Source organism: Trachemys scripta, chromosome 18 (genome assembly GCF_013100865.1).
Source record: "Trachemys scripta elegans isolate TJP31775 chromosome 18, CAS_Tse_1.0, whole genome shotgun sequence".
Classification (NCBI taxonomy): domain Eukaryota; kingdom Metazoa; phylum Chordata; order Testudines; family Emydidae; genus Trachemys; species Trachemys scripta.
This window is the reverse complement of record NC_048315.1, coordinates 1231304-1253938: the sequence shown is the minus strand read 5'-3', so window position 1 is coordinate 1253938 and position 22635 is coordinate 1231304. Positions and strand designations below refer to the sequence as shown.

The following is a 22635-nucleotide window of genomic DNA, read 5'->3' as shown; positions in this document are numbered from 1 at the left end:
AGCTCTGGTACATTTACCTAGTACTCCCCATGTTGCCTTGTATATTGGGCAGCTTGGCAAACTCTCCTATATTTCTCACTCTGCTCGCTTTGCCTGAGAGTAGGTAGAGTAAGGGTCATGTCAGTCAAACCTGTAGACTCCCTGATAGGCCCATAAAGAATCTGTTTTGGAAGGCTTTGGAGTCAGGGGTTTTCAACCTGGGATCTGTGGACCTGTGGGGGTCTGCAGACCATGTCTAAGATTTCCAAAGGGGTCTGCACCTCCATTTGAAATTCAGAAGGATCCCCAACTGAAAAAAGGTTGAAAACCACTGCACTAGACCACCCAGATGCAAAATTTAAATAGCATTTAATCTGAAAAGAAGTTTAGTTGGGGATTGGTCCTGCTTTGAGCAGGGGTTTGGACTAGATGACGTCCTGAGGTCCCTTCCAACCCTGATATTCTATGATTCCGTGAGACAAAAGTGGTTTCACTTACTATGGACATTATATCAGAAAAATAATCATCCACAAAGGATTATGATTTGGTATTCTGTCCAGACCCTTCCTCTACATACAAAAATTATTCCCTGGTATTTTCTGCTGCTCTTTTTTTCCTCTTCCAGAATCAGGTATAGCTATTTTTAAATATAATTTCTATCTCATTTGAAATGATTTGAAAAGTTCTTGACACCATACTTTTAATAACCATTTCAAATCCTATTTTAATAGAAAGTATCCAATGCAACAGTACTTCACAAAAATGTTGTGGCTGGTTCTCTGTGTGTATTCTTCAACATCTTGATTCAAAGGTTGTGAAATACCTCCTCCTCCTCAGCCCATCTGGATAAAAATAGGGACTAAATATGAATAATTTTCCCGCCACGTAAAAATTCGACTAAATTGTTGGTTTTATTTTTAAAAAAAGTTTTAATTCCTTTTTAAACACATTAAAATGTGTGAAACTTCCTGCTACAGTGTATTTATTGCTTTTTGTTTTATTTTGTCAGGAGGCTAATCCTCTCATAATTTTTGCATAGTTTGTAGTAGATGTGTGTCTTTCAGCCAAACTTTCTTTTGAGGAGGTTGTGAAAATGTTTTTAATATGTGCATTTTCTGTAGTGGTCTGCAGCAGAAGTTGTGGACATCACTAACTTCAGAAAAGTGTTTGGAGAAGATTTTATTTCTGTATGCCTTGATTTATGCCTTAAGTTGAAAATACCTTTCATAAAAATATTTGATAGTTGTTTCTTTTCTCCAGGTGCTCATTTGGTTTATGAAAATACAAAAGATGGGTGGCTTGATTAAGCTATTAATGGCTGTATTGGTCAACATCACTTTGGCTTTAAGCTAGTGAGCCATATTTTTTTCAACATTTAAAAAAATACGCTACCAATAGTATGAGAGCAGTCTTGAATTTCCTGCAGACCAGTTCTGGGGAAAAAAGATAGTTCTTATTCAAATGGACACAGTTCTGATTTATTTTACCAGAAAGTGCTAAGAGTAAGTAAGACAGTATGACTGTTAAGACTGTATTGGGACAAAAATAATGTAACTGGGTTGTTTTGTGGTTCACACAAGTGCTATAGGCTTGGATCCAGAATTATTCAAGTAGGCTGTGGACACTGTATCCAGTTCCATAAAGGCAGAGTAAAGAGTAGTGAGTTGTAAGTCGGGTAAGCTGCTATGTGGAGTGCTATTCTGGGTGGTGAGGGTATTGCTGCTGCTGTTACTATCCATCTGATAGTGAGAAGGGAAGCACTGAGAGGAGATTGGGGATGTTGAAATGAGAACCAAGGGATCCACAGCCAGGCTGTCATCTTTCAGTTCTTCCCAAAGATTTCCTATAACAAAAAACAAAACCAACACACTGATGTCGTCTTCAGCTTTCGTGTGTGCGCGTGTTTGCTTTTGTTTCTTTTATGTAAGAGATACTAGTGAGTGCACTCTTGGTGCATCATGTCTACTACTGAGCACTTGTGAGATAAAACAGACAGCAAGAACTGTTTTACAGCATCAGCTGACAAATTCACATTCAGCGGCATGTATACTTTCATTTAAAACTAATTTCTAGCCCATATTGTCGTGAACATGCCTTTGAAAATGTGAACTGATGAATTTTCAACTGAAAGAAGCAACAGCTTTTAAAAGTGCAAACTGCCCCCCATTCATCTCAGCAGGGTATTGATTTTTACAACTAATGATGATGCTTTCAGTATGTCTACACTTTAAGATTGGGGGTGTGATTCCTACCTTGAGGAGACATACATTAGCTCTGGTGGAACTAAGGCTTGGTCTACGCTAGCAATTTTTGCCTTAGATCTTGTTGTCAATGGAGCTGGAACAATATTTTGCACCAGTGCCTTGCCATGATAATGATGTGCACTCAACCCTATTGGATTCACAGGCTTGCACTGTGCCTCTTCCGTTTCTACTGCTGTACTCTGTTGTATTTCCATGAGGATGTTTGATATGCCTCTTGTCCCCTGCAGCTGGGCAAACCCTACCCTTCCTATGGCATGATCCATCAGGAGCTCTACAGCCTCTAAGCCATAGATTTTTCACCTAACTTTGGCTCTTCCAATGATTATTATTTTTGCAGTGGAAGGGTGATTTGGGCCTTGAGCACTATATCTAGTCAAAGGAAGATTTGTTTGGCTGAGAACAGGAGCTTGGATGTCTGCACTACACAATCATTTCAGCAAACTTTACCACGTTTAGGAGGTTAGTGAGGTGATCACCCAAATATCTGTGGTAAATTGCATAAGGAGTAAGTTGCTTTTTTTTTTTTTTTTTAGCCAAAAACTGGAAGAGGATTGTAACAATAAGGGTGAATGCAACCAAAAATTATGTACCATGCACTCACAATATCACATGAGAACAAGAAAACATGTTTTTATTTATCTGACATCCATCTAATAACTATGTGTGGGATACTTTTTACTTAGGAAATATGTGTGATGAGGTGGAGGGCTACATTTGACATATTGCATTACTGTGCAGTATTTAGGGACCACAGATTTTGCAGGGAGTAAACAGTTTTCCAAGCTGTGGTTCTAAATGATGTCTTCTCTAGGTAACATTCTCTATAAGTAATATTAAATTCTATACTGCATGAGATAATGAATCCTAGTGAACTGCTCTTCTCTGGCTGTGGAAAGGACAAGTAGCCCAAGAAAAGAACTAATGGCACTTGTCTAGTAGTTGCTTTTTCGTGCATGCAAGGAGAAAAGGAGATTTCTTCTATGGTTAGGTCTTGATATCATAAGTGTGCAAATAGCAAATAAACATTTAGTGAAATATCAGGCACTTACCTTGGAGATCAAAGTCAATCAGGGAAGGGTTAAGAGCATCAATATCATTGCTCATGTCTGCTTCTTGCATGAGTGTGTCCTGCATTGTCCTGGCTGTGGAGTGCTCTGTCAATATCTTCATACCATGTATGGGAGGGGTCTGGGCTGGCAAAGGTGAGTCTTGGGTGGTGCTAGGTTGTGCTCTAAGTTCAGTTTGAGTATCTGCAGAAGGGAAGATGCTCTGAGGGATACCAGGTGATTGTTGCATTAAGGTAGGTGAGATCTGAGGGAAAACCTGTGGTGATGTATAACATGGAGTTTGGTGCCCCCCAAGCAAACTTGGTAGTGGGTTCTTGGCACGTAGAGGTCCTGTTGTGTGAATAGGGTGTAAAGGCTGTGGGATATTAGACGACAGGGATGGCTCAGACAGAGAATGGGGCTGGACTGACATCTGTCTGGAAACTGTTGAACTTGCCACACCTGTTGGATTGCAGGACACTGTTGAAGATCTTAGTTTTTCAGCCTTATCTCCTATCAATGTGTCAAGTTCTTCTAAAAGACAAAAACAGAACAAAAATAAATTACAATTTGATGTAGGGCTGTTAATGCCTGCCCAACATTGAGCTTGTGAGTCTCCCTAAGTTGCAACTGGAATTTTAGTGTTGCTCAGAAAATTAACACCGGAAGAAAATGCCAACCTTAAAACAGCAATGAGATTGGTACCTAGTGTGGAAAAACAGACCCAGGGAGTACCCATCAATCTCAAGTGAGTGTTTCATAAAGTAATTTTTTTTTTATTTAAAGATGGGATAGTTGCATGCTAAATAACCCCAGTTTTATTCCTCAGTGCTTAATTCTGTCTCTTTTGTATCAAAGATTAGACAGATGTCAAGGGAGATGCATCTTTCACTGAAATGATAGGGAATACACCTCTTAGCTCTAGGGTGTCTTTTGGTCTGTAGCACTATGAATGTTTGGAAGTCTTTCAGCAAAAAACAGCTGTTACTCTAGCCCTAATCCTACATTTCTGTGCTGCCACCCATTTAATAAGCAAGAGGCCTTGGACATGGATCATGTCCCTTCTCAGCACCCAAATCCTCCTCTATTGCTTGATTCTCAAAATATTTCCACAGAACCCTTCTTAGCAGCAGGCAGTATATCACTGTTTGAGAACTAATGCACCAGCATATTACTAACCTGGCTTTGCCATACTTTTCCTCACAGCAACTGGATCTTTCCTTTTCCATTTCTGAAGCTCTTCCTGCATCTTATCAATTTTGGCCGGATTCAGTGCCCACAAACAGCCTTTCCGAGAAGAGCCACCTGACTTGTTTTCAACTTTCTCAAAGCATTTGTTCAAGGATAAGTTATGGCGTACAGAGTTTTTCCAACCATCTGGAGCTGTCTAGAAAAACAAATTCAAACTAAGACGTGAACTGGAAGATAGATTCCCAAATATATCTCTACGGTGTCTCAAGTTCTCTGCTGAAAGGATAGCTTTGTGTATTGTTAATGAAGGTAAAGAGCTGCCAACACACAGTGGTTTGAAAGAGAGGCTGCCCAAAGAAATTAGAGCTGGAAAAGGGCCATTAGTTCAGATCTATTCATTTCCCAAAAGGACCTTCACAAGATCGTTTCCGGCATGTATTTGTCTGTTTTGACCAGTTTAGTTTTCAAAGATCCCAGCAATGATTCTTTCACCACTTCCCTTAAGAATTTGTTCCACAATCTTATGTAGAACTCACTGTCAGGAACATTTTTCTGATAGGAACTTTTCAAGAGTAGAAACTCATGATTACTCATTCCCATTCTCAAGCCAATTTTTTTATGAAGTGTAGTTACATGATAATGTCCAGTATTTTACAATGGATGAAAAGTACTGTTGGATCCTTAATGATCACGTATGGTCAGACAGAACCTCTCTTTTACCCAAAAGGCCTTCCTTCTAGAAGCACAACATCCTTTCCTCATCTAAGAGATGCTCAGTGCCACTTATCATAAGTGGGGCATTGGTTCAATGCTGATTCACAGAGAATGGTGTCACATGTTGAGGGTATGTTCCAAAGACCATAGAAGTCAATGGAAAGACCTCCATTGACTCCAGTGGGCTTCCAGTTAGGCCCATAATCACTATTATCACTTCCTGCAGCACCCTCAGTTTTTCCCTTTTTTTTGGTCTGCTGTCCTAGTACTGACCAGCTCTTGTTTATGAGATTTGCAAGTTCATAGCTCAAAACAGTAAGGCTGAGACCAGAATAAACCCATGACTTTTCACATGGCAGTACCTAGCACTGACAAATAAGTTTGCCCTTCATTTTGTTTAATGTTTTAAAGTGCTTTTGAAATCATATTTAGGTAGAGATTTTGGCTGATAATAGTTGTGTTGCTTCTTCTTTTTGGATTATAAGGACAATATGTCAGAGGTTAGCAGTGATGGAAAAACATGACGTTTTAAGATGCAAGGAAGTCACCAAGTTCCAACTAGCAATTTTTGCACAGGAGTGGCCACTGGATCATTCAATAGTGAGCTCACAAAAATCAAAAGAAGAATTAACTATACAAAGAAGGTTCATCTTTAGTCCACTTCAGAACATCTAGAAAAAATTCAAGCAAATAACCGAATGGCTACACATTATTTGGACTTCACCTGAGTGTCACAATAGACATCAACTAGGACTTAGCATGTTACTATGGGTGTAATTTTGTGTGTTAGCAAATTGTATAACTATTAGGCTGAGTCACTAGCCTTCTAGATGAGGCAAAACAGTTTCCACACCTGACTACTGTCTTTTTTTCACCTTTATTTTTAAGCCAGTTGTTAAAATTGGGAGATTCTTAGATTGAACAATACATATAATTGCTTCAATAAAATAACCCCCCACCCCCGCCATTTTTATTCAAGATCTCTCTGATCAGTGAGATAAAAACTGTTCCCTCCTTGCCCTGAGGGGAAATTCTGCACTTAATCACAAAGATTCAGAGAGAGTAGAAGGAAAAAACCTACAGCAGAAGCAAGATTTTTTCCATTGTATAGGCCTAGAAATGCAAAACAAGAAGAAACATTTCTATCTGACATTTCTTTTACTTACAGGTATAATTTCACATACTGGATTTTTTTCATCACTGTCTATTTAGAACTGAAGTTTGAAAAGAGAAGTGGTATCAGGAATCTAAAATTTGGTTTTCCTTAGCTTTGTTGGAGGACAACTGAGTGGTATAAGGATTATTTACTGAGTGTCCTTGACCCCCTTAATTGAGTGGGTGAGGGTGTTGGATCTTTAACAAGGGCTTCTTTTATTCAAAATATTAATTAGTGACAGAGGTTAAATAGATGTTAACAAAAACAAAAAAACAGTGTGTTAGCCAATCTGAAAAAAATCCATTCCCCTCTTAATAGCTCAGCTTTCACTGTCTTGACTCATGTGACATCACCATTTTATTAGTTCATCAGAATCTTCAGGGTGAGTGAGGACTTTAATTCTAATTTAAAAAAACAAGCAGAAAAATTGGGCCGTCTTTATCCACCACAAAGCAGCAAATAGGGGCAGTAGTCCAATTTTGTTCCTCTTTGCAGGTCATCTTTAAGTTGATGCCAACCAATTCCAAATATACGTGCTCGGGGTTTTACTGATCGCCATATTTGGGGTCGGGAAGGAATTTTCCTCCAGGGTAGATTGGCAGAGGCCCTGGAGGTTTTTCGCCTTCCTCCGCAGCATGGGGCAGGGATCGCTAGCAGGAGGATTCTCTGCTAATTGAAGTCTCTAAGCCACAGGATTTGGGGACTTCAACAGCAGAGTCAAGGGAAAGGGTAGGGACGGCTTTGTGGCCTGCATCATGCGGAGGTCAGACCAGATGATCATAATGGTCCCTTCTGACCTTAAAGTCTATAAACAATAAAGATGTTCCCCTTACGTCCAGTGTATACTTGATTGTGAATGATACAGCTTTTTAAAAAGCAGAACATGAGATTTTATTTCTAGCCCAATAAATGAAAGATTATATGTCTGCCCTGTCCCTGCCTAGTAAGGATAATTAATGTTTCTGCTCAGCATTAGAGAAAGTGGGGAGTGGCATATGCTTCCCAGAGGTTTTCAGAAAGGGTGGGGCACATGCTTTGAAATACTTTTTTGTTTTAGATGTTCCTAAAACTATTAGTAAGAGGACTGGTTCTGAAGAGTGATGCCAGGCGATGAATTGGTTCTGACATCAAGATCTCAAAGATGCTTGTCAGGGAAAATCTAACGCTTTACCCAGTTCAGTTGTCAGAATGGTCTAACAATGTGTTAATGATGCATCTTCTCTTGGTAACTGTTTTTTTTCTTGTCCAGTATTAATGAGCTTTGATCACCAAAGCTGCTGTTCTACAGTTGAAACCTGGTAACTAACTGGCTCCTGTCTCACACCAAGCAGTATGGTGGGAGGGAGTGTAGAATTTAAGAGAGGGAAAATACCTTGTGTTATGGTCCCATCAGACCACAAACTTTTCTAACTTCCAGACCACTGGCAGTATTTTTATCTCCAATTTATCTATACATAAATTAGTGTTACTCTGCACAGACCCATTGATCGTGACCGCCTCTTGAAGTTTAAAGAGTTTTATGATCTTGCAAAACTCTTTCTCTTTAAATCTGGCCCTCAAGAGAAGGGAGAGGTACTTCAAAGAGCAATTCCACTTTAGCTGAATGGATTTTTTTTTTTAGGACGTAGGAGTTGGATTGTTCTGTTTCAACTAGAAATGAGACACTTGCATCATAGAAATTGCATTTGCTGTGGCAGTGAGTAGAAGTTAATTTGACTGGGCTTGTGTCATCTAATGTCTCCCAGCAAGATCCCATGTGCATTTGTACTATATGGTTTCACCCCAGCTGTAATTGCTTCCCCACCCCTTGGCTCCATGTTCTGGTAACTACTGAGTGATTTTTGATAGAAAAAAACAAAACTATTTTTGCCTGTCTGCTGAGGATAACATAAAGGGAACTACTTCACAAGGATCTTGATGAAGACTTCCAAAGAGAACAAGTAGTTCATAGGGCAGTAACCTATTGTATGGTGGATGACTCTGGTAATTTTATAGATTAGATAGAGCTAGAACTGATTGCCCAAAAGTAAAAGATACAGTTCTGTCATTTTCTATGTTTATTTTAAGGATGTTTGGGATGAAATTATGGAATTTAATTGACTATAAAACTAACGTGCAAAAAGATTCTTCTTGCAAAATGTGTGATTGTCCCAGCAGTACCCTCTGTCATTCTATTTATAGCACACTTGGATTGAGCTGAGGAGGAGAACCTCATTCTCATTGTGGTTTTTAAGTGACTTAAGTGGGGGGGGACACAAGAATGTGAGAAAAGAACTGTTCACACTCCAAGGAGCTGACATCTTGTGGAGTCATGAATGGGAGGGAAAGGTATCAGAAATGGCACCTTCTCTCTGACTGTTACTGGAGTGGGGAATTGATGCTCAAAGGCTGTAGTGGAATATATGCAGAAAAATGTGTTTAAGGAAAGGATGGATGTTTCACTGCTATTTTACACTATATCAGGAACACATTCAAAGGGCAGGAACAGGAAGAGGGACTTAGTGGAGCAAGGTTCTCCCACTCCTAAGAATTCTATGTATTTATATTAGCAATAGCAGCATTGGATCTGGAACAGCTTCTTTTATTAATCTGGTGTGAACCATAAGGCAGTGTAACTTCAGTAACTAGCGAATAAATACAGGAGTGTTTATGGTTATGTTTATAAAATTTATATTTTGATATGTTTTTAATAAACTGACTTTTTGATTTGAAATGTATTGAATTTATTCTTCTAGAAAATAATATAGTCCTCAAATAAAGATGCAATACTTGGCTTTAGATCATATAATTTGTGCATTGTGCTACGAGGCATCATAGTTTAGCATGCTATTAATTCATGTACCTGGTGTTAAAAATAAGGGGAAGGCGACTGTCATTTTTTTAGAGAACAAATTCAAGACTCTGAATTACTCCTTGATTTGGAGCAGCATATTTTGTCTAACTTCTAGATTCCTTGTGATCTGCCTTAAAAAAACAAACAAACAAACAAAAAAACACTTTTCCAGGTCACTGTCATGTTGTTTAATTTCCTGTTTGTTTTTGGTCAAATAGCTGAGTCCCTTGTGACATAACAGTATAAAATAAGAGTGCACATTGCATTAAACTCTATTATAATGATGCTGATGGGGATTGATGGTCTTTTGTTGCTGCTGCTCTGGACTAGTGCTGTGACAGCAGGTCTAACGCCAGCCCTGGCAACCCCATTAAAACGAGGTCGCGACCCACTTTGGAGTCATGATCCACAGTTTGAGAACCGCTGCGCCTATACAATACTCATCCCTTCTGCATAGCCTAGGGTAGTGTGTTGAGTACACACTAGACTCATGGACTAGGCAGAGGTTCCAAACTTTTTTTTTTTTTTTTTTGCTTTATCCCCCTTCGGAGATTCATGTCCTATGCGACCCCTTCCATCTGCCATGGAAGACAGGAGAGCAATAGCCCAGCCAACTAAACTGGCGATGCTGGGGAGAGAGGGAGGCAGGGGTTGAGTTGCATGGGAAGATGCAGGGGGTGGCAGGCGCTGGGTGCCTAGGGGAGGCAGGGGGTGGGTGGGTGCTGAGTGCCTGCAGGAAATAGAGAGGCAGGGGCATCCCTTGTTCACTCCTCTCCTTTTCCCCCATCCACACCCCGTCAGGAGCCGTTCCCAGGTGCCCAGCTGCCTCCCCTTCTTATCTGCTGCTCCAGTGAGACTATTTTGCAGCTGCCAGGGAGGCTCTGCCTCCTTTGCCCTGCTGCTTTCCAACGCATGAAGCTGTAGCCTACAACAAGACCCACCAGACACACACCAAATCTGGCTCACCTGCAGTGCAGGCGCCTCAAGGCTGCCTACCTGACCGGAACTTGAGCAGAGCCCCCTCCCTGACCACAGTGAAGTGGTGGCTACAGCCTTCTAATGGTGTCATTAGATGAGCCTGTGGTGGCCTGCAAGATGCAGCTGACTTGGAAGTGTCCCTGCTCTGCTGCTTGTGGCCCCCTGATAACCTCAGCGTGTTTCCACCTCCCTCCACCCCCCAGTTTGAAAACCAAAGGGCTATGAAGATGTATACTATGTCATTGGTTAGATATTGCTCTTGTATTCTAAGAAGCCAACTATCCATTTCAGTAGAATAGACCTGGTTTCTTACCCTGTGCTGACAGGCAGATCTCAAGGAAAGGGGGAAGCAGAAAGGTATTGAAAGCAATTTTTAAAATGAAGAGCTCACCTTAAAGTAAGGAAAGTGTTCCGTCATGAAATTGTAAATCTCACTGACCGGGAGACTCCCTGTTTTACTGTTTTTGAGCGCCATGAAGATCAGGATGCTTTGGGAACAAAGAAGAAACAGTGACGGCAAGATTAACAGTCAGGCATGAAAATCTCTCTTCAGGAAAGTGCATGTCGGATTCTAGAATGCTCTTTCAAAAATGTAAATAAATATATAGAAAAATCATGTTTATGTGACTAGTTATATTTAAAGAAAACACAAATCAATTTATTATAAAAAGGCATGATAGCTTCACATTTCAGCCTGTATTATTTGGTTTCTTGGTAATAGAAAAAAAGACAACTTTACAGCATGTGCAATTCGTTTGTTTGATCTTCACTGTAATAAGATGAATCCTGGTGATTCCTAAAGGCTTCATGAAGCTGTTACAAGTAATTTCCTGGCTATCCATTATGTTGTGTAAGGATTGCAGCAGTAACTGTTGCTCTACACCTAAAGGGTCTGACTTCAGTTGAGTTACATCAGTGTAAAACCAGTGTAATGAAGTGTAGGATCAGGTCCAAGGTTTTCAAACTTAGGTTGGTGGGTCTTGCAACTGCGTGAATTTGTTAACACTGAGCTCAAATGTGTAGGCTGCCAAAGACCCCATGGGGAATGTCAGACTGACAATGATAAAGGTCTTAAACTTGAGGTTAACTTGTAGTAGTTTACTTTGGCAAACTGTCCTCTGGAGAAGAGTTGCCGCTAAGGTCTTTGCTATTGCGATGGCACACAGACACTGGAGATGGGTGGCGGTGTAAAGCCCTAATACAGGTTATATGGTCACCAAAGGACCTCCTGCGTGCAGGACAACTAGATTTATTTCAGATACTCCAGGACAATGGGGACTGAGAAGACTGTGGAGGCAGCACTAGTGCTGTAGGGTTTAGTTTCACTGAAAAAGCAGATGGTACAAGAGTGGAAAAAAAGCCCACACTTTACAAGGAAAACACTCTAACTTCATAGAAAACATTGCTTACCAGCTGTCCCTTGTGTTTCCAAAGAGAGAGAGTGAGAGAGCGAGCATGTGTGTGTGGTGTCGAGAGAGAGAGAGAGAGTGTGTGTGTGTGTGTGTGTGAGATATTCCCTGTCTTTCCCATTAATTGCCCACATTCAGCAGAAAAGAATTAGCATTATTTCATATCCTGGAAAAACCATCAGTTGCCAGGAGCCCCATATTCGTGAGAAAACAAACACATAATATTATATATTTTATATATTAAAACTAAAGAGTGTATATGTGCGCACGCACACACACATACTGCAGTTTTTTATTTACGTGCTCAAAAGTATGTGAAATGTTTGTGAGCTCCTTTCCATATGACTCTATCTTTGCTCCAGAATCTAGGACATTTCATGATTCATAAGTTTCAAACAAATGGGAGCAAGAACTGTGTTGCAAATTCTGTATTGGGGGCAGGCTGTGTCTAAATAGCATGGTTCCCCTAACTTTTAGACTTAGGAAAAAAACAGGTAGTTACCTGTAGGAGTAGATGGGTTTAGGAAACAGAGGCTGCTGGGATTCTTGACTCCCTTGAGGAGCGATTCTCTGGTAAGGATAGTGTGATGAGGTAATATAGGTTACAGGATAACTGCCTCCTGACGAATACTGACAACATGATAAAAGACAAGTTAATTGATTTAAAAGCAAAAGAAGCAAGAAACTCCCAGAAACTGTCTTTATTAATAGTAGCAATAAACATATTTCTGAGGATACCTTCCACCAACCCAATATGGCACTACACAGAGAAATAAAATATTACATTAATTACTAGATTAAAAAGAAACAAAACAGCATGAAATACTTCAAACAATAAAATACACCATGAAAGACTAAAACTCTAAAATAAGACAAAAGATTAAAGCTACTAAAAAAAACTCTGGGGACAAGAAGGAATGTTTTTTAAAAGTGGAGATGAGATAAACTAAGACAGAAGCCCAATGGGGCAAATTCATTCTGCGCCATCAGAGTAAGCACAACAAAGCCTTCCTTGCTTGCTGACTAAATTTAGACATGATGATGCAACTTCTAAAGGATGAGTGGTGTCAGAGTACACATGAAAACAAATAAATCCTAAAATAAGCAAAGCATCTTCTTCCACTGGCCTGAGAAAAAAATGAGGCAATTCATTCTATCAAGTCTCTAACAGCCTAAGAACAAGAAACAGCTTATTTTTGAGATTTGAACTCTGTGCCAATCCAAGCATTGTAAATAATTGAATCAATGGCCGTCCCATTTTGATTATATCTTTTGCTGTAACAAAATTACGCAAATTGGAGATGGAGAAAACAAACTGTGCAGTAAATGCAGGAGTATTCTCAATTGCACACCTTTTAATGCTTTATCCCGCCTCCTTTCAAAAGTCCCATGCCATGAGGTTTTAACTGCTTCCCTTGGTAGATTATTCTATAGTTTTGACAGCTTTCACTGTGAGGAAATTTTTCTTAATATGTAGCTTATATTTCTCTTTTCTTAATTTTACCCTATTATTACTAATTAATATCTCGTTGGACCAATAATTTCTCTTGCTCCTTGTTTACACACTTCAAATATTTGCCAATAGGTATCATGTCCCCTCAAGCTATACTTTTAATGGTTCAATTCCTCCAGTTTCCTAGTAACTTTAGTTGCTTTTCTCTGAATTTCCTCCTGTTTGCCAGTATCTTTTTCGTTCTGAGCTGCTCAGAACTGAATGCAGTATTCCAGGTGCAATCACACCAGAACCATATAGAGAAACCTACTGAAAATATTAACTTGTTTGCAACTGTGACAAACAAAAGTGAAAGAAACAGGACATGGAGAACTTCTCCACTTTTCTATATCCTGCTCCAGTAACATACATACTGGGCAAAGATGCAGCCCTCGGAACTACCATAAGTTACATCTCCAAAGGCTGTCTGACTTGTCCTCCTGGGTTCAAAGTTGTTACCAGGGTAGAGAACTGGGCGTTTATACAGTCATTTTGATTTTATTGGTTTCAGTGGCTCTTTGGAAGGAAAGGAGACGGAGATGGAAATGACTGTGATGTCATTACCAGAGGCAAGAACTGGGTGTTTTAAAGATTATTTCTGTTTTATTGGTTTCATTGCTCCTTCTTGAGGGACTGGAGGCTGGGGAAGGGTCTGGTATGATGGGCTTGTACTGCTTATGACGTGGCATAACTGGCATGAAAGGTGTCCATGTTTTATGGTGGGTGGGTGACGTCAGTAAGTGCTGCATGTCTGCTATTACTTTCAGGTCCATAAGAAAGTGTTTCCTTATGACTCATTTTCTATCTTGTGCCCATTAAAGGGGAAGGGGAGACCATTTTAAATTATTGGCAGAATTAATGAGGGTGCTGACCTCTCACCTCTATATTGAGATGTGAGGCAGGACTTGGACAGCCTTCTGTCTGGCTAAAAGCCCCATTTGCTTGTGTTTCATTTTTATTAAGCCAAATTGCTCTGCTTCAGTTGAGGTTTGCAGGGCAAAGCTTTGGTGGTGGTTCTGCTCTGCTGAAGACTGACAGCATTCCATTACAATACTATTTCTCCCAAACTTTGTATCATATGCAGCACTTACACCTTGGTGTCTGGTGCTGGACAGTAATTCTACCTCTTGCAGCCTTGGCTGCTCATGCCTGTCATTTTCATCTTTGGGCGCTAGCATATATTGCCATTACCTTTATCATATTAATATAAAAAGAGCAAATGCTGAAAATTATAATAGCAACTAGCTACATGTGAGAGGTTTGTCACCGTGCCAGCCTACAGGTGGATGGAGACTTCCTTTCATGTAGTGCTTGTTGTGTCTTGCCCAGCTACTCCCTTCTTGTCTTGCTCAGCTACTCCCTTCGGTGTTTCAGAGGTTACACTGTAGGTTTTTTTTAATCTAGTTAATGCCAACATGTAGTAACAATATTGGCATCAAGTCACACATCTGCCTTCATAGGGAATAAAGAACATGAAAAGAATGTGCAGATTAATTAGCAGCCAAAATGGTATTTCTGCTAAAGTTACATGCAGTGTATGGCTGTATATTTATATGATGTGGAGGCAGAATGGTGTCATGACAGGCTGAAATCTGATTTTACTGTCTGTATAGCTGCTTCATAGTTGCTTTCATTGTTAGTCTGGTTTTGGACTCACTCCTCTCAGTTCCACAAAAAAGGAATGTTCACTTCAACACTGGTAGATTCGGACTATTACTGGATGGTGCAATTTTTCTACTAAATTTGAGGTTAATCTGGCAACGGTCTCATGAATTATGAACCAAAAAAGAGCTGTTCATGAGAATTAAAAAAATAATTTAATGCTTTTTTGCCACTTTATAGCTTAAAAAAAGAAGTCACATAGAGAAATTATGATTCGCTGAACTCTTCAGGTTGAAACGGGTTCTGAGAACCAAAGAGAAAATTATTTAAAAAGTTATTAAGATTTAAAATTGTAATATCAACCTAGTTTGTTGAGAACTAAGAAGCTAATTTTGGCTAGTTGGTGGCTCCAATGAGACACAGCAGCATGCCAGGGAGTGACATTGTGCCCTAGCCAGGTTTCTTATACATAGCCAGGGTAGAAGGAAAACCTATTTTCTCTGACATCTGTCCCAAGGCTTCTGTTCTTCCAAATCCACCCTGGATATATTTAGCTCCTGCACACTTCCTAAGGTCTGTCGGAAGGGTATTCAGCTCCTGCACACTGTAGGATGTCTGCATGGTGTGGGAGTTGGGGGCTGCAGAGAACAGGAGTCTTGGGGAGGGGTGAGGAAAAGATATGGTGGGCATTGCCCCAGTCCTGTGGACCCCCAGAGGTCTGTAGGAGAGGACAAGCCTCTACATTGTTTGTTAATAGAATTTCAGTAGTGCCCAGAGACCCCAGCCAGAACTAGGGCCCCATTGTGCAGGGTGTTGTACAAACACGTAGTAAACGACAGTCTCTGTCCTGAAGAGCTTATAATCTAATTAACTACAAAGGGTAATAGGTAGGTACAGAACATAATGGAGGGAGTGGAGGCAGAGGGAAGACAAGGGTAATAGTAATAGGAACACATGGTTTCATAGATTTGCTATCTGCACGCCTGTGTACCTCAGGAGGCTCACTAAACCCTCTCCCCACCTGAGCCTTAGGAATCTCACAGCGCCATCCCTGACCCACCTCCTACACACCTTAATAGGTTTGTTCCTTCCCACAGAGCCTGCCAAGGAGTGTTGATGCACTGATGAACTTCCCAAGGCTTGTGAGGATGTAGCTGGGGTTGGGATGCCCATAGCCCCTCTTATGTTTTATGGGGGTGTGGGACACTCCCCAAGAACATGCTAAGGCAGGGCTTATAGGGGTCAGTGGACCATGAGCTTCCTAATGCCTATGTCAGGGGGCCATGAGCCTCCCAAGACCTGCTGTGGGTGTTCAGAGCGCAAAGTGTCTCAGTGGCTAGAAGTTCAGAATCATCTAAGGTTTTCCAGGAGTTTGTGCACTTACTCAAGGGGTGTCCTACATCTATGCACCTCCTAAAATCTGCAGGAGGTAGGCTCCCCTTCTGCAGATCTTAGGAGGTGTACACTATCATAGTGAGAAAGCTGCAAAATAAATGGTTTATGGCAATCAAGTACAGATAAGGTGATTTGTAGCTATAGCAGCACTTGGCTGTTTAAAGCTGTGTGCACTACCCAGATTTTAAAAATATTTTTCTATGTGTATTTTTGTTTGAGGGTACATTAAATATATTTTATTTTTGTTGCAACTGTCAGAGTACAGTGGGTTTCCAGGGTTTAGATGGACCTGGTAGTTATAAATGTAAAATCTTTTAACTTGTTAACAGAACCAGTTTTCTCTAGGAGTCATTATAAGAGAATAAATAAGCAATACCGAAACATTTTTATACGTTATTTTTTCTGTGTTTTAAATGTTTAAAATTAATTTATCTCTATTTCTCCTTGACAGTTTTTTTCATAAGCAACATGAGACTGTTCATGTAGGAACTTCCCAGCAAGTGCAGAATTAGTTGATACTGTTCACCCAGTTCTTGTGTTTTATAGTCAGAGTCACCAGACCAGTATATTGTAGGACATGCAATTAATTCAGTTGTCTACACATTGCACGTACCTGGTGAAATGGGTGTGAGGGACAGTACATTTGCTGCACTGGAGGCTGGTAACAGTACAAACTGGGCTGCCCTTCCAGTGGAGGCGTCTTAAGCTTGACCTCTGAATCCCGCTGAAATATATTCAGATAAGGAGTTATTACAGAAAATGACAGATGTGTAAATACATTGAGCCTTTCAGTTACTGTCTCCAGTTTGCCTTTGGATGTTTTCTCTGCCCTTCTTGGACTTATTTCTCCTCAAATGAGAAGTATTAACAGGAATGTATTTCATCTGCTGGAGCTGTTAGAAGGCACATCCTCTTATTGATTTTTGTACAGTTGCTATTTAGAAAGAAAGGGGCTGTTGTTAAAATCCTCTAACACAAATATGAAAAATCCAGAAAATGATCATTTCTGTTTGTCCTTTTTCTTCACCGACCAGAATAACCTGCACTCCTTAGCGCTTTCTGCCTTTCTCTCACTCCTTTAGGCTGTCAATAGAAGAAATGCACAAAGCTGGAGGGAGAGTTGGGAATCAAAATATATGGAGAAACAGGTTGCAGAGGAAAGTCAAACTAGACTGACTGCATCAGCTGGCTTGATTGCTATAGAAAATCCAGTTGTAGAATAGGAGCCATCTCTAAAACTGCCAAGAAAGGCAGATAGGCTGGTCAGGCTTTAGCAGCATAGGCCTCTCCCCTGGTGCCCACCTCTCGGTCTAGGGTTCCACTCACTTAGTGTGCTGCCAGAGTCCTACAGACTTGCCTAAGGGTGCTGACGTGGTTAGAATATTCAAAATCCTTGGCTATCCTTCCAGGAGTAACAACAGATAACAAGCAAAATCCAATACTAGTGAAGACTGAACAGAGAGCAGCAATACATTTAGGGAGATTACCTCAGAAAAAGAGAGAAGCTCAACCTCAATTTTCCTTTCAATTATACTGCTATGTTATAAAGACTGATGGACAGATTTGATCAATAGCTTAAACACATAATATGTGAGTAAGTGGGATAATTTCTAATAACCACAGAGCTGGCATTCTTTAAATGATCCTGGCAACTTGATTAAGATTTGAGCTCCCTACCAACCAATGCAAACTGGCAGGGCAACCTCAGTGTTCTAAATATCTTCTTTTAAATCTGCTACATCCCTTTAAAAATAATCACTGATATTTTTGTGTTATATATCAAAAAAGTGTGTGTTCTCCTACTGCCTTTGCAGTGTCTTTTAACCACTTAGGACTATTCAAAGGAATGCATATACAGTAGAACTTCAGAGTTACGAGCACCTTGGGAATGGAGATTGTTTGTAACTCTGAACTAAATGTTATGGTGGTTCTTTCAAAAGTTTACAACTGAACATTGACTTAATACAGCTTTGAAACTTTACTATGCAGAAGAGAAATGCTGCTTTTAACCATCTTAATTTAAATGAAACAAGCACAGAAACAGTTTCCATAACTTGTCAATTTTTTTAAACTTTCCATTTATTTTTAGTAGTTTATGTTTAACAGTACTGTATTGTATTTACTCTTTTTTTTTTTTTTTTTTTAGGTCTCTGCTGCCGCCTGATTGTATACTTCCAGTTCCAAATGAGGTATGTGGTGGACCAGTTAGTTTGTAACTCTGTTGTTCGTAACTCTGATGTTCTACTGTAGTGTATAAGTGATAAAAGGAAGCTACATTTTTGCTTCAGCAGCATAAGAGGAATAGCCAGACTGAGAACAAGTATGGAAATGTAATTTTCAAGTTTACAAGAGAGAACTGCAAATTACAAACAATCAAAATTCATTATTAAAAGGTCACATGCACATCTTATTTTCACCAGCATATTCAGGTAAGTCAGAAACAATATGAATCTGAGCCCACCCTTGGCCTTGGGGATGAGAAAATATTGGGAGCAAAACCCCCTGCCCCTGAACTCCTGAGGAACCTCCTCTATTGCCCCCAGAGCGAGGAGCGATTGCACCTCCTGTAGCAGGAGTTGCTCGTGAGAGGGGTCCCTACAGCGGGACGGAGAAGGTAGGCGGGCACAAAATTGGATAGAATATCCCACCTCCTACCATGCTCAGGACCCAGCGATCTGAAGTAATCTGGGCCCAGGCACAGTAGAAGTGGGACAGATGATTCACAAAGGGAGGGCAAGGATCCAGGATTTGGGTTGGTGCTCTGTCCCGGGTGCATCATCAAAAGTTTGGCTTCAAGCTGGGGGGCTGCTTGGAGGAGATTTGACCCTGGCTGGGGATTGTGAACGGTGCCGCATTGATGAGTCGGCCTTCCACGTAGGGGAGTGGTGCCGATGCTCCTTATGCAAGTCCTTCCTCGGTGCTGAGATGTCCCGCACCGAGGCCAGGGCGCTGTGCACCGAGGCCAGCTCTTAAACTGGTTGAGGCAGGAGAGCAGACTCCATCAAGAGGAGCTTGATTGTCTCTCTCCCTCTTAGTTCTGGGCTTGAAGCCTCTGCAGATGTTGCACTTGTCTTGCAAAGAACCCTTTCCCAGGCACTTTAGACAAGCAGCGTGCGGATCCCCTCTGGGCACAGGCTTACTGCACCTATCGCAGAGCTTGAACCCTTGGGGCCACGGCATGCCCTGGTGATGGGGAAAATATCGGGGGGAAACCCCCCAACTTAAACGTACTAACTAATAAAACTGACTAACGATCTAGTGAAAAATAACTATATACATGGAAAAACGCTAAGAAACACTGGCAAAGCAAGAGACCAGTTGCTCCAATGACTGTCAGTGGCAGTAAGAAGGAACTGAGCAGGCAGCGGGTGGGCAGGGACCTATATACGCTGCCACAAAGGCACCACTCCAGAGAGCTCCACAGCCCACCGGATGGGTAAAACCTTCCGACGATCATGCATGTGGCGCGCACACACGTATTGGAATGGACATAAGTAACACATCGCAAAGAACAGTTACAAAAGGTAGGTAACCGTCTTTTCATTGTCACTAGGGTTCTGCCTTAAAACTTTCTTTTTCTGATGGACAATGGAAGAAATGTAGATAGGAAACCTGCTCTTAATTGAAATAATGGATTTCAAAGAGTTGCAATTTAAAGTAGTTTACAGACTTTATACCTTTCCTTATATTTACTCTTTTATCAATCTCAAAGCAGGTAAAACATGCATGAAATATAAAGAGCCCAAACCTCCTTATAGTAATATGACCTTAGATTGTCCTGAAGCTCGTTTATTGCTGCCTATAGTATTGGAATGAAACATTGCGATTTGTGAACATGCCTTCTGAATGCCATATAGCAGTACAATTTGCCATCTTAGCATGCCAACTAAATGGGAGCCACCACTCAGTGAGGTCTACCTGAATCTTAGTTGTCAGGAAAGTTGAATATTTCAGGTCCACATATTGGGTTTATAGGGAAATCATTTCTATGGACTTCTGAGAATTAACTTTAATTGAGGAAAGGGAGTTGCATGGGGAACTGCAACAAAAGTAGTAGATATGAACTCTGGCGAGAGTTCATAACAGTTATGAGAGTTATGAACTCTCGCCAGCAACCTTGAAAGACTAATTCTTGGTACCATTATGCCATGGATAACAGGAATTATTTCCAAAAGTAGTTGAGGACCCTGATGATAGCTCTCTGTAGTATGGTAACTCACCATGACTTGGGAACTCTGATCTTGGCCTGTGAGGTTGTATTGGAGATTGTTGCACCATGTTGGTTCTGTGGAAATGTTCTGAATATGTGTGGGAAAGGACTCTGACTCGCCGGTGCCTGTAGATCCTGGTAGATCTTCAAAACCCTCAATGCTTCTTGCATTTTTGAAGGAATTATTATCCAGTGTGAGGGCTGGATGAGTTTCTTGGAAGACATCTTCACTGAACTCCCTCTTATAAGGATGGAAGGGGTTCCTGTTGCTCTTGAGGAACCTGCCATAGTTTCCTGCAGTGCTTTCCTCATAGCTATACCTTCTGAATTTCTCAGCATTGGGAGAGACTTTAAATTTGCACTTGCCAGAGTGAATTCCTTGGTTGGCAGGAAATCTCCCATGGATTTGATCCTGGGTTGGAGAAGAGGGGCTTGGGCTGTGAGAAGATTCTGAACTCTTTCTTTCTGTCCTGCTGTCTGGATCATATGACTGGCAACTGAAACTGGGATTATCCTGCAAGGCAAAATTTACATACATTTAAAGACTATTGAACTCCAAGAGCTGATACTTTCAATATACAGTGAACACTGGGCTACAGAAGCATATTCAGGGAAGGACTTGAAGATTCAGAAAGATCCTTCAGGGAAATCTGCATGAAAATACAGTGTTCCCTGCAGAGAGAGGGACCTTGAAGAACTTGCAGCATGTCATAAAAAAATGGTAATGTTTCAGTGATCACTAATCTACATAAGAACTTGTTTGTCAAGAGTCCTAGTTTTTAATTTTTCTAAATACACGTCCAATTTAAATGGATTAGGCGCACTACACCCATTGCTGCTGTGACAATCAAAGGTATTCATTTAGTTCAGTAAGCTACTGTAGTGAGATGTTAAGGGGAAGCTGATGTATCGTGATGTGTGATGCCAATTTGAGCATTTCTTGCAACTAAACATCAGCAGTCAGTCCTAATCTGGTTTTCACAGAGAAATTCTGTTCATTCAGGGACTCATCCAAAAAGCAAATCCAACTCCGGGCCATTTTTGGCTTGATGTATGAATGAAAACCAATTGTAATATTCTTTTATAACTGTCCTTCCCTTTTCATTCTTCAATCAAGCGAAACATGTCTGCAGGTAGGCCATTTTTGTTTCACCAAGAAGTATTATAAAATCATAGAGGTGCCAAGCTGTTTGGACAACTATACTGTTAATCCACCACCTAGAATTTTCATGCTGGAATCGTGATATTTGCTTTCACTGTAGTTGAATGCAACGTACCAAACCAGGTGGTGGACACAGACATGCCAAAATCATGAGCTATACCATTACAGCAGTCTTTTTTTAGCAAGCTGACAGGTTGAATATGTGAGCAGTAACAGTCAGAGAATTTCTTTCATTTCATGACTTAAAGTCACAACCAAGTCTGAAGCAAGCCCTTGGTGATATCCTCCATTGGCAGGGGATGGACAAGATGGGTTTATCCTTTGACTCTCCAATTTCTATGGTTCAGTAAAGAAACAGTATAAAAATAATTTCAAAACCACCCCTAGTTGTAAAAGAACTATGATTCCTATGAGAGGTAAATTGCCTGTTTTTGTACCTGAGTACTGAGAATCCAGTAGAAGAGTTACCAGAGGGCTCACAATTCAGCACCATGGGTAAGCTTTTGACACTTCAGAAATACAATGTAAATGTTGGCTCTTGTACACCAATCCAGCATTCTTGGTACCTTCTGTTACCATAAAGATTTCTGAATTTATTCTTGTGTTATTTCTTTGGATGGACAAATCTGAGTCCCAGTATACCAACTGCTAAGCACTGTAGCTGGGCTTGTCCTTGTTGGAAAGGAGAAAAAAGATTGCATGTCTTACTCACAGTTTGCTGAGCTGGGGAGCTTGGGTCCCCTTGTGTCTGCATGAGGTTGTCTTGTTGGTCACTCTCCAGAGTGTCCGAAGAAGAGAACTTAATATTAGGTTGATCTTCAAGCAATGAAACCATTACCAAGTCCCAGCCAGGTAGAAATCCTGTTGTAATGGAACCAAACTGCAATGAATATCAGTGTATATCTGCTTTTAAAAAGCTGTCTACTGTAAACAGACAGCCTTTCTTGTCACAAACAAAGCTCTTGGGCTTCACCATTTGCATACCTGCCTGACCAATGTTCCTCTCCCTCAGATTGTGAGTATTTCTAAAATTGGAATTGTGAAATAAATCATCTGATTCTCTGGGGAAGATTCCGACTGCAGATATCCAGTCTAGTCACCCTGTCCACCCAAAACTCTACAGAATTACCAGCACACAGGCATTTTCCCATTACTTTCTGCATAGGGAGAAGTGTTATACAGGTGTATCTACAGTGCTCTGATG

At 40.7% G+C, this 22635-nt stretch overlaps 1 protein-coding gene across 1 annotated transcript; it reads right to left on the bottom strand.

The window, feature by feature from the left end:
• Window positions 1-1541: 1541 nt before the first annotated feature.
• Window positions 1542-22266, bottom strand: FOXN1 (forkhead box N1). The gene is made up of 8 exons (XM_034752657.1): window positions 22144-22266; window positions 20280-20783; window positions 16673-16783; window positions 12073-12200; window positions 10553-10649; window positions 4469-4676; window positions 3293-3823; window positions 1542-1822 (listed from the first exon to the last, which is right to left on the bottom strand). Exons 1-8 carry the CDS (start codon window positions 22264-22266, stop codon window positions 1551-1553), a joined length of 1974 nt encoding a protein of 657 aa, XP_034608548.1. The 3' UTR covers window positions 1542-1550.
• Between the last annotated feature and the right edge of the window lie 369 nt (window positions 22267-22635).

What these genes read in the sequence shown, in the direction of transcription:
- FOXN1 (XM_034752657.1), bottom strand. Translation starts at nt 22,266, where the DNA reads ATGGTTTCATTGCTTGAAGATCAACCTAATATTAAGTTCTCTTCTTCG. An exon ending in CCTCACACCCATTTCACCAG is followed by an intron (nt 12,201 to 16,672) that starts GTACGTGCAATG and finishes TCATGTTGTCAG; the next exon opens with TATTCGTCAGGAGGCAGTTA. An exon ending in AAACCCATCTACTCCTACAG is followed by an intron (nt 10,650 to 12,072) that starts GTAACTACCTGT and finishes TTGTTCCCAAAG; the next exon opens with CATCCTGATCTTCATGGCGC.